The sequence below is a fragment of the Drosophila grimshawi genome, unplaced genomic scaffold, assembly GCF_018153295.1.
Source record: "Drosophila grimshawi isolate 15287-2541.00 unplaced genomic scaffold, ASM1815329v1 contig_1377, whole genome shotgun sequence".
Classification (NCBI taxonomy): Eukaryota; Metazoa; Arthropoda; class Insecta; order Diptera; family Drosophilidae; genus Drosophila; species Drosophila grimshawi.
Window position 1 is genome coordinate 18,159,822 of NW_025062900.1, and position 12,268 is coordinate 18,172,089.

Below are 12,268 nucleotides of genomic sequence, written 5' to 3' on the forward strand. Positions count from 1 at the left end.
GAAAATTCTTCGAATATAACGTTTTATACCAGTTTATGTCAACAAAGTGTCATATTTTGCATTCCAATTGTGTTATATGAGGCATTTATAAGAGCTTTTAGCCAGCTTGACGAAAGTTTAGCAATGCTTTAAGCTATAATTATGTTTACAAAATTAGCTATAAAGTGTAAGGGGTAATCGTAAAAATCTCCAAGACAACCCCAACCAGCATATAAATAGACTGAGCAATGTATTTTCAAACAATTTCCCATATGGTTGGGTATGTTTTGTTAATTTTTTATTACTGAGCACTATTACTAAATACTGTTTCGTATAAATATTCTTGTAATTGTTTAGTAGATGCGTCTTAAGTTCTTATATTGCGGTTTCAAGCCAAAAATAAAATATAGAAATATGTGAGATACTTTGAAGCATTTAAAATTCGATTCTGTTTATTGCTTAATTACTTAGTATTTCTGTCATTTGATCGCAATACAAGTTGATTTAGGGGACTAGCTAAGTGCCTCAGTAAGTGTAGATCCTATTGGTTTTATGTATTTATTTCATTATTTTTGTGCTTAGCTCGAAGGTGCTGTGAAAATAACTTCAAACGCTTTGCAATTAAAAAATGTATATATGTATGTATCTATATATATATATACGTACAACTAACAGTATTTGGGGCTTTTGTCTTTGAATTTTGGGCGCTTACACTAAACTTAGGCTAACAGTTTGACTTTATTATTAGGAATTTTCAGAATTTTGCATAGGAATAATTTTGTATGTATTCTATTTAAAGTTATTTTTAGGATGACCAAAACAACAGACCAATGAATTAAGTTAATTTAAATGCTCATTATTTAGTATACGAAAGGTAAATAAAATCATATGGTTAACTGTCATACAAAATTAAAAAACAATGAGAGTTTTATTCGTTGAATGGACTTTTTTGGTATTGTTCTCTCGCATTTTCCAAATTTGATATGACATTGAGCAAAATGTAATACAACAACCGCTCTGAAGCACAACCCAAACACTAAAATCTATTCTCAAAATATTCAAGCTCTGCTTTCTTCGCTGCTAAAACTCAACTAATCGTAATTGGCACACGACTCACGCACTCACGCACTCTCACGACTCACGCGTGACTCACTATATCGCCAATCAGTTCGATTTCATCTCAGTGGTATTCCACACGTGCTATCGGAGCACCCATATCATTTAGCTCAAAGACGATCATCTTCCGTTTCTTTCGCACACTTGCCGGTGGCGCCAGCTGCTTGGCATCCGTTGTTGTTGTCCTTGTCACTGCGCTCGCTGTGCTGGCTGTGCTTGCTGCTTTGAGTGGATTCTGTGCTTTGCTGTTGCCATTGCTATTACCGTTATTTCGCTGCTTTATCTGTGTCGTCCTTGTCGTTGTTGTTGTCGTCGTCATCTTCCTTATCGTTGCCTTTGGTTGCTCTTGCTCTTGCTGCTGCTGCTGCTGCTGCTGCTCCAGCTGCGGTTGCTTCGTTGTGGCACTCGTTTGTTCCTTGAGCTGCTCGTTCGTTTTGAGTGCATTCAATTCACGCATTTGCTGTAGTAACTTTGGCTTCTCGTTGTGCTGCTGGTCCGCTTGGGCATTGGCCCGTCTCGGTATCGTGGGCAGTGCGGGCAGATCGCAACGTTGTCGCAAATGTCGATAAACGGCATCGACGCGCTGCACCAAGCGATTCACGTACTTGGTTGTGGTGCGATCCAAAATTGAGGGCGCCTTAATGCAATCATTGCCTCCGAATTCACAAACCTACGCAGCATAATAAATTAAATGTTTACATTAGTATTTAATACTAATTTAAGTTCTTATAGATTTGTTCAAATTTATTAATTTTAATTAATTGAATTGAAAATATTCAAAGATAAATAACCCTAGAGTACCCAAGACCGTCCTTAGGCAACATAAGATTTGACAATTATTAAGTTTAAAAATGTCCGTTTCTTATTGTTTTAATAAATAGTCTGAAAATAATAGACAACTTAATATAAATTAAATTAAACTAATAATTAATTGTTAGTATTAATATTGAACAAATGTTGTTTCTCAGTTTATGAATTTATGCAGTACTTTTCTACTCACTCGATAATGTTGCAAAATGGCCTCCTTTGGTGGCACATTCAACGATCCCATTCCTGGCGAAAATTCCCAAACAAAATGATTGCCCGCCTCAACCACTGCTTCTGGCTTGCATATGTATTTGGAGCGCTGCTTCTGCGGATGCAGTTTGTAGCGCCTGTTGGGTAAATGAACATAGTCACACACCATTTTTCAACGCATTCACAGCCAACTCACCTGCGAGTCTTGCGTTGCGTAACCAAGGAGGCACGCACACTGCCCAGCTGATCATTGCCACCCGATATGCCCGAACTGGCCAGCGGATCATCGGCAAACTGCAGATAGTAGAAGGCATTTTGAAACGAATAGGCGCCAGTGTTGCGATTACGAAAGCGCTGATTAAGAGAGCTGTGAACAAAAGTGTATGATTAGTTTGAGATTATTGTTTATTCAAATATAGTCCTGGATACAAAAAACCAATTCAGATTTCCTAATTCCTTCAACAATTTTGACTTGCATGACTTTTTTTAGTGGGGTCAAGCAACTCACTGTCCCTTAGCTGGAGGTAAACTCCAATAGAACACCATCAGAAGTTAGTTATAAATAGACTTTATAGGCGATTTCCTCATTAGTTCATCGATAAGTATCAGAAGTCATTTGTTCCATATTGGTATTACTTCAATTCTTAAAATGCTTGAGATTGTACTATCTAATTGAAGGACAATTTGGTTCCAACTGTCCCAAACATTCCTAAGGATCTCACTTCTGCCTGCCTGCTTCTATGCCCGCTAAGTAGCCAGTTGCCTTGTGGCTGCTACTCACCTTAGCAAATCGTTGAGCGTGTCCGTGTAGCGCGGCACGATGAACTCATCCAGATCGACCAGAGCCAAATACTTATAGCGATACATTGTCCTGTAGAGGCAATCATTGAGAGCAGCGAATAGGCCCTCGGTGCGTATCTCCTTCTGAGAGCGCATGCGCAAATTCCAGGGTAAAATGCTGACAGTGGGTCTCTGGTAGTGCAACGATTTAAGCACACGCGGCGTTGCATTGTTGGCCGCCTCGGCCGGCTGCAGAGGCTCCCAGTCGAAGGCCGTTAGATTGCCAGGGACCTGACCACGTTGATAGCTCTGCAGCACACAGGAAGCGTGCGGGCCGAGCGTGTGATTGTAGAAGGTGAAGTGTGACACGCCCAGCAGTGCATAGAACTCCAGGTACTCCATCAGATACAGCGCCTGGTCATAGCTGAAATGAAACGGTTTCACACAAACGGCCATGCGATCCGGTATCTGATCGCCGCTGGGTGGTGCATGCGGCAAGGGTCGCCGATTGGGGCCAGTGGCACTTCCATTGCTAGAGGACGCCGCAAAGTCCACATCCTGATCCGTGTTGCGCAACGTTATTAAATTGCCAGGCGGTGCCCTCAATCTGGAAACAACGCTGACATATTGGGGCACATCCAACAATGGGGCACGCACCGGACACAAAACAAAGCAGGCGCTGTACTTAAGATTCCAGTTCTCTCGAATGATCTATAGATGCATTAATAAATCAATCATTAATCATTGTTTATTTAGCTCTGGGGCAAAATTATTACTGTATAAATACGACAAGCCCAAACTAAGTTAAGCAAAGGAAATTTAAAAATGTAATAAGAGCAAAAACATTTTCTTTTGTTTTTTGTTTAATAATTTCAATTAATCGTGACTCGAATTCGAGTATAGCTTAGATAGCTATACTCTTCCGTATACACAGTTAACCTAAACCTAAACTAACCTTAAACAGTAAGGTTCCCTAAAGTAATCGGTCAGTTGCTGAAACTCACCTTGACGCGAGCCATTACCGTGGCTGAGGTGTACTTGGCACGTGCTGCGGATGAGGATGCCTCGCTGCTGTTGTGTGTCGTTGGTCCATACCAAAATCGGCACCAGACGCGCTCTGGTCCACGTGTTTTGGTTGCGCCCACGACGCGCACAAGGCGGGCTCCATCTCGCCGATCAAAGTAGGCGGAGTAGACAAAGAACTTGAAGCGGGTCCCATTGACAACCTGCCAGGCGCCGTCACTGGGCGCGGTGCCAAATGGAAAATGTGGCAGTGTCTCCTCCACCTTGGCGGGCAGCAGTTGGCCCCAGGGTATCAATGGCATGTTGAGGCCGTTGCCACCGCCAGCAACACCCACACCAAAGGCGCCAGCACCGATTCCAGCTCCTCCACCCACTCCTGCTGCTCCGACAGCGCCATTGAGCATCATGCCCGCATAGCGGGGATGTTGACCGTCGACGCCTGCGGCATCTGTTCGAATACAAAATGAAATAGCATCAGATATAAGGCGTATACGTAACGGGTCGCTTTTGTTAGCCAAGCCATTGCTGTCTTTGATTGCATTATGGGCCATTGTCTGGCGCTGATTGCCATTTGACACTTACCTTGAATTTTAAGTTTATTGTCACGAAACTGTATAAAACCTAATTTATTATCACCCAAAATGCTGTCATCCAGATCGTAGTCGTCCTGTGAACACAATTTTATTGTCAATCAAGAAAAGGAATTCAATAAATGGCAAGCATAATAAAGAAAAATCTGTGAAAATATATAAAAATCTAGCGATGTGCTTTATCGCCAAAATAAACATTTTTAGTGGTCGCATTTGCGGACAATTTCATCCTTTAGCTGTGGCTTTCAAAAGGAAAATGCAATTTTCAGATGAGAAAGCTTATGGATTATATTTGACACAATTTGGCATATAATCCTCTTTCACTAAGAAATGTGCTTTTATTGTTATTTCGAATTTTCGTAACTATAAAACAACAATTCAATACTATCATACTCTATATGCATATATGTTTTTACTGTCATAAGCTAGTTAAGTGCATTGCACTGCACCAGGTTCCAAATAAGTCTGCTTTATTTTTGGGTGCCATTTCGCAAAAAATAAGGAGGAAAAAGTAAATCATATGCATTATGCGATGTGGAGCTTGCTTAAATATGCAAATCTCTGCCACAAGCCGAAAAGTATGCAGCGAAATATGGCGAGTGGCAACATCTTTTGTTTTCCCACGGCACCGCAAAGAGACCATAAGACCATAAAAATGGGCGCAATAGTTAAGCTGAAAGCTGTCCCCGTTCGTGCTGCTGCTGCTGCTGCTGCCACAGCTGCTGCTGATAGTTGCAACGAACTGTAGTTTGGCCAGGTGGATCAACAACAATAAACAGCATTTGTTGACCATTTGGTTGGCAACGCGTTGCCATCGCTGCCGTCGCTGCCATCGCTGCAATTTCATTTGCATAACAAAACTTACCTTAACATTATCATAATCTGGCATCGAGTCGCCGATGCGGCCGCCCAGGCTGGCGCCACCCCCACCGCCCGCCCTCATAGCCATCAAGCCGCTGTGGGAGCGTTCATCGATCATGAATACCTGCAGTGCATGCGAATAGAATAGAAATAATGTTAGTTAGTGGGTTGCTGGCACAATGAGACCACAGAGGGACCTTCGCTTGAATTTTAAGCTAATTTGCAGCTTCACTTTTAGCATATTAATTAGGGTTTGGTCTGTGAATAATTGCACGCTGAATTCTTAACGCCAGCTAATTGCAATCATAAATCCATTGCAATATGGTAATTAATTAATGCATACTTTATGAGTAGAAACTAGTGTATTACTTTAATATTTCTTTGACTTTTTATTACGAACTTTCATTGTCAAGACTTGTTGAAAGATAGCGCTGTTGTAATCTTTGATAAGAGCAGTCATATTAGACTGTTTATTCGTCTATTTAGAGATAGATGTAATGATTTCCTGAACCCAGTAAAATTTGGTAAACAGTGTATAATGGTTTTGTGTATGTTACAGTCAAAAGTTAGCATCTTAGACGTTAGACATTCTTGATCTGCATCAACAACCAGGCCTGCCTGTCAACGATCCACATCAACTCCTGATAGCAGACAAAACCAAAATTTTAAAGGGAGATCCTTCCGATAGATACTTAACATGCATTGACATAACATTGATTAACTATAATAACTGTGTACATCATCGGATAAGAAACACCAGATATAATCCGATACATATTTTCATGTTGATCTCCTTACTGTCAGCAGATGCTGGTGAAAGTACTTCCAAGTATGCTTACATTTGAGTGCGAATAGACTTAGAATAATATATTTAATAGCTGAGTTTAGAGTATCTCGTATCATTCTTACTTGTGTTTATCTAATAATGTACAGCTTTTGTCTTCCTTTAAATATCTTAAATACATTTTTTTTAAGTGTCCCTTAAACTTACCTCTGTTAAAATGATGAGGCCAAAGACAGCAAAAAAGAGAATGACAATCAGAAAACTCATGCTTGATCTCTCACGACTGCCCCAGTTTTTCTTGCCGCGCTTCATCGTAGGCGTCAGCGAGGTGCGGCTCCCGTGGGCGTGACTAGGATGATGATGATGATGATGCTGTTGCTGCTGCTGCTGTTGCTGCTGCTGCTGATGGTGGTAACAGGTGTGGGAATGGCCCACGTAGGCCTGTTGATAGTGATGACCGCTTTGGGAGCTGTTGCTGCACGACTTTGAAGTGGAACTCGAACTGGAACTGAAAGTGGAGGCGCTGGCGGAGCCCCCCGTTCCCGTTGCGAGTTGTTTGTACGATGGGGGGCTCCTGCTGCCTAACATGGCGGTGTGCAGGAGGGTGGGTGAGTTGGTACGTGGTTAGTTTTGGACACTTGTGGATGTTGTTGTGGGTTGGCTTGACTTATGGGTGTTTGCACTTGATTCTAGGTATTTGGCATGGCTTTTTCTTTTGTGGCAACTGCAAAAGCAAACCAATGTGTCAGCTGGTAGGCAAAAAAAGAGTGCAACGAAAACGCATAGCAAAACAAAACTGAATAAGCCGCAAAGAGTGCAAGAGATACAAAGAGACAGAGAGAGAGAGAGAGAGAGAGAGAGAGAGAGAGAAAGAGTGGGATAGCGAGAGGAGAGCAAGAAAGAGTGAGAGCGTCAACGCAGCTGCCTGAGAGTTTTCCTTGTTGGCCAATTAAAAAGGAAAAATCAATAAAAATCAGTGCAGCGCATTTCCGTGATTCTGATTTCAAATTTTGATTAGCAAAATGCATTCGATATTCAAAGCTATAATTTTTTAGCTAACCAAGTCCAGTGCTGAAATAATAGTAACTGCCAACTTTGACCTAGACGAAAGCAAATTGGCTTTAAGACAAGAGTGCGATTCCGTTTTGGCCACTACTCATGAACTTGCTACACTTTGCACTTCTTTCACCTTTTTTAATACATTTTGGGTAGCACTATTGTGAGCTTGATTACAGCCTTAAATATAGTAATTGCTTTTCACTCTAGGTTTTAATACAGATTTTTACACTTGTTCACACTTTCGTTGTTTCGACTGGTTGGTTATGCCAACTGTCAAAACAGTCAAGTTCAACTGCATCTCTTCTACTCTTTCTCTGTATACAACGAAGAGCAGCTGAGCCTGCTCAAAGGACATGCGCAGTGTGTGGCAACCACAGGAGCAGCTGTTGCTGTCCTTATTCGAATATTACCAGCTGACTTGAAAATTGCGCGCCAAGCCGTAAAAGAATTGTGGCAATAATTGAATAAATTTTGTTTTGGTTATACAAACAATCAAGCTGGATCTGTTTGTGTTGTTTAAATCACAGCAACTTAATATGGTCTCTATCCGTTGCATTATCCAAAGTAAATCTATATGTATGTATATATAAAGTATGTATTCATGCTCAAAGAAGCGATTTATAAATTAGCAGATGTACCTGGCTTTATCAACTCACAACATACAATTTTTATAAGGAATTACACAATTCTAATATATAATAAACTAGCAAAAAAAAAAAGAAAAAAATCTTTAACATTATAAAATCGCCATAATTTTGGTGACAATGGTTAATCACCCTATTATTCACAAAGTTTTTTTAAAATAAATATATTTTATTTAAATATATCAGACGGAGAGTTGTGTATTTCCAAACATTAGTTTTTTTTTTTCTTTTCAAGGCATATTTTTCAAACATATTAAAAAAGAATGTCTAATTTTTTAAGACAGGTTTGACATACATTTTAATAAATATTTTGTTTTAAGAAATAAATTCCTGAAAAATAAGAGGATTTCTAATTTTAAAAAATTAAATTTAAATATTTACATATTTAGATGTATTATTTATTTTATTTTTATTTAGTGCCTACTAAAAACAGTTCACAAATGTTAAAAATGTTTTAGGAAATACTAAGAAACATTAAAATTTAAAAACCAAATTAAAGTTACAAATTTACTTGTATAAAATTATAACGAAGTAATTTAATTCAAAATTCAAAATTAAAAGAAATAAAATTAATAATATATTAATAGATACATACATACTTTAGTTTTTAGACCAATTCCCGAATTTAATCATATTGTGTAATCCACTAGATGTTAACTCACCCCGAAATTATCATTAGGTAGAGGCGTTAGCAGCTTTAAGATATGGCTGTGGTTTAAAGCAAAGACACACGTTCTACTTGCTTATTAAAGCGAATCTCAAATGCCCGCCATATGCAATTCCCAAGCACAAACACCGACATAGACACACACACAGAACCCAATCCTAATAAGTATCTAAAAGTGCTTCATTTCAATGACTTTCATATCCGGTCCAACTTTTGTGCATATATCTCTCTATGCCATTTTCATAGCCGAAAGGATGCACAATGAGCTTCCAGCTCTCCCCACCTATGACGAGTGTAGACAAGTGTGTAGCCTCTCCATGGTAGAAAGGATTATATTCTGGGGTTTTTTTTTTGGGACTGACTGTTGAATGTTCAGATGTTTGTCTTTCTGGCCGGCTGTATTTTGCTGAGCTGGACAAAAGAATTAGCGGAAACAATAAAATTCGTAAAGTTTTTGAAAACCAATAAATTTGAAGTGTTTGAAATCAATTGGGAGCAAATTGCAAAAGGCAAAAACGAACGAAGCAAATGAAAAGTGCAGAGCTGTGAGGATAAGAGAAATAGACAAAATATTTGCCATGACAATTGTTTGTGTGAGAGTCTACCAAACTTTCTCCATTTCTCGCTGGATCTCCCCACCTTTCTGCCTGTCTTTAGGTTTGTAGCATTGTATGTGTGTGAGTGTGCGTATTTATTTGTGTGAAAATTCAGCAAGCAATTGAAAAGTTTTCAAAACAAATATGCAAAGAAAAAGGTGCTCGAACGCCTTCTAAGTGGCGTTTGAGGCGGCGAACAGGAAGCGGAACAGGAAACGAAGCCAAAGACATCGTCATCGTAATCGAGCCACAGCCCTGGGTACTGGGAATAACAGTTTTGTTTGGTAAACTTTTGTCATTGCAACGGCAACAATGGCAAACTAATGGCCAAAGTTCTTTACCAGAATTGCTAGAAGAAATCGGAGTCCATAACTCCAGTCAAACTGCGAGCTTTATGCAATTTCCGTAATTAATTTGCAAATGTAAACAACACACAAATTGTGGCAAATCCACTCAAATATTTATATGCAACATATGCAACAAATTAACTAATGCGACTCGGCTCGAGTCGATGGGAAAGAAGAATCAACAGTGAAAAACAGTCGAATGAATGAGTCTACCTAAGCCGCATATATTTAACAAAATACAACCGACAGTGCAAACATGTCACGTTTTCCCCACCCTCTTCCCTGCCAAGCCACCCACAACTTCCGCAAAGTAAACACTCGAACGCACTCGTTGCACCTCAAGTAAGATTAAATAAAACTGCAGCAAGAAAATTGAAATGAAAATTCAGCAACGCAAACAAATTCAAGACAACTTATAGTCATTCTTAAGCTCTACATTTCTCTATCGGCAGTGTAGCAAGTAGCAGTTGCCAAAAATATATATATACATATGATTTATATATATAGCGATACACACAGATATAGCAACAGTATCAGTCCACTCATATACCCCTGCCGATCCCCTCTGCTACTGCCTTGTAGGCAACTCAACTTTGATGAGTTTGCCAAGTAAAGAATTTTGGCTTTCAATTCGCCACAGCAGAAGACCTACCTATGCCACTTGGCATAATTCACGAGCAGTCGACTTCATTTGAAATAATGATTAAAATAACCAAAGTGATGAGACGAACAACGAGTAAAGCTTCAACTAGCAGTTGAGATGGTTATATGCCAAGGGCGTACCTAGTCTTTTATAAAAGGGCCAAATGTGTCTTGTATGTATTGCTAGGATATAAGGGGACAATTAACCCTTCCCCTGCTCCCTCCTGCATACGCCCCTGACTATATCACTTTCTTTTGGGGGTAGCAGCTCAAATAAACTAAACTTAGTACTGCATTCTTAAGTTTCTATTAAGCGGGAATATGTGTTGACTTAAGCAATAATTAAACTATTATAATTTTCTTAATTAACATTTATTTGCATATTCAATACACTACAGTTTTAATTGCTGAGACAATTTGTTAACCCTCACAGCGGGTATAAGTATTTATTTACTTTTAAAACTGTCTTGATAATACTAGGAGAGTTTCCGCCCCTTTCTGCAAGGATTATGTGCCGGAGTTGGCCGTATCGAAGGATCGATCAACCAAACTCCCTAAATAGGCATGTTTAATACTCCTCATATTTAAACAAACCATCAGCAATCACATATTACTATATCAAATAGAAAAATAAACATTATCAATACCAATTTTAATTCTTTATTTATTTATTTTATTGTTTTTTTTTTTTAAATCATACTAATTCAGTTAACTACAATTTGTACATTTACAAGTAACTTTTAATTGTAAATCTACAAGTAACTTTTAATTATAAATCTACAAATAGTTTTGCTCGCAGCTATTTGCCCGCTTCGCCACAGACTTGGGAATAATAATTGAAGTAGACCTAATTAAAGTAAACATCTCACCGCAATGCAATTTTAAAAATCCCAACGTTAATTGCAAATCCCCAGCCATTGTCAAATGAACACGCAACAAAGGCAACAAAAGCAGTATCTGCAGCAGTGGGAGTTTAACAAAAAAAATAAAAGAATAATGAAAAAGAAAATGGCATGCTTCTAGGCATTTCATTAATTTCCCTTCATTTTTGTGCTCTTGTAATCCATGTCTGCAAATGGCTGCGCGAGACCCGGGAGTCAGCGGCTGGAGAAGCTGAAAAAAAAATAAAAATAAAAATAGTGCGGGAGACAGCAGCTCCACAGGCGGCGCCGCATATCAACCGGATGTGCCCGTTGTTTGGTAATTTCCTTAGCGGAAGCGCATGCAGTTGCAGCCCAGAATCGGCAATAGACAGGCAGGCGTATGCAGTATGGAGCAAAGGGGATTCACAATGGGTTGTCTGCTGATGTCCGATATCTGTTGGTCAAAGAAAATTGCTCACAAATTTGTTACAGAATTTCCGCAGCTAATAAAACATGGACTTAACGCCTTTAAGGCCATCGCTGTCCACACATAGATTTCCAATTGATTAAGCACTTTGACCAAACAAAACCGCAAAAGCACAGCTCAGCTTAACAACCAACACCAAACTCGTTTAGATCTTGGCTTGACCGCTCCACACACAAAAAAAAAAAACAGAAAACACAACTCATGGAATCAAATCGAATCAAAGCGAATCGAAATGAATCGAATCGAGTCTGGTAAGCAAATGCAGCGAACTGCAAAACAAACCCATTTCAAGCTGTGTGTTCCCTCGTGGCTGTGTTAACACCATGGCTGGACGCTTTAACTGCATTGGCCAATGATCGGACCAGGCTCGGGACCGGGACCGGGTCCAAACTCGACACACGAATCGCAACTTCAAATGCACTTTGGGGGCTTTTTCATTTAGTGCGCCATAAATTAGGTAGTCGGGTTTTTACAACCCAGCCAAAAGGCCAAAACGAACAGCAACGACATTTGGCTGGCATCCTCATTGCACCACCCCCCACAAATTCACCAGACATACCAAATCCAAATCCTACTGAGGCAATTAATCTGCCTGGGTCACGTCGGCGCCAACTAAGTTAAAAATGCAAAAGTCACAGCAGTGGCACTTTACACAATGACCAGAAAATAGAAAAAATAGAAAAAACTAGATATAGAAATAAATAAAAATATAAAATTAACATACTTTGATGTTAAATTGTGCAGCAACTATTCTCTGATAGTTTTCTTATAATTTAAATAATCATTTTTCGCTGGCTCCACATCAATAAAAAA

At 39.4% G+C, this 12,268-nt stretch overlaps 1 protein-coding gene across 1 annotated transcript; it reads right to left on the reverse strand.

Annotated features, from left to right (window-relative positions):
- Positions 1 to 624: 624 nt before the first annotated feature.
- On the reverse strand, positions 625 to 7,429 carry LOC6567186. The gene is made up of 9 exons (XM_001992737.3): positions 7,340 to 7,429; positions 6,358 to 6,874; positions 5,371 to 5,490; positions 4,498 to 4,582; positions 3,897 to 4,363; positions 2,894 to 3,603; positions 2,309 to 2,479; positions 2,096 to 2,249; positions 625 to 1,765 (listed from the first exon to the last, which is right to left on the reverse strand). The coding sequence occupies exons 2-9, from the start codon at positions 6,736 to 6,738 to the stop codon at positions 1,160 to 1,162; spliced, it is 2,694 nt and encodes an 897-aa protein (XP_001992773.2). The 5' UTR covers positions 6,739 to 6,874; positions 7,340 to 7,429; the 3' UTR covers positions 625 to 1,159.
- Positions 7,430 to 12,268: the final 4,839 nt, after the last annotated feature.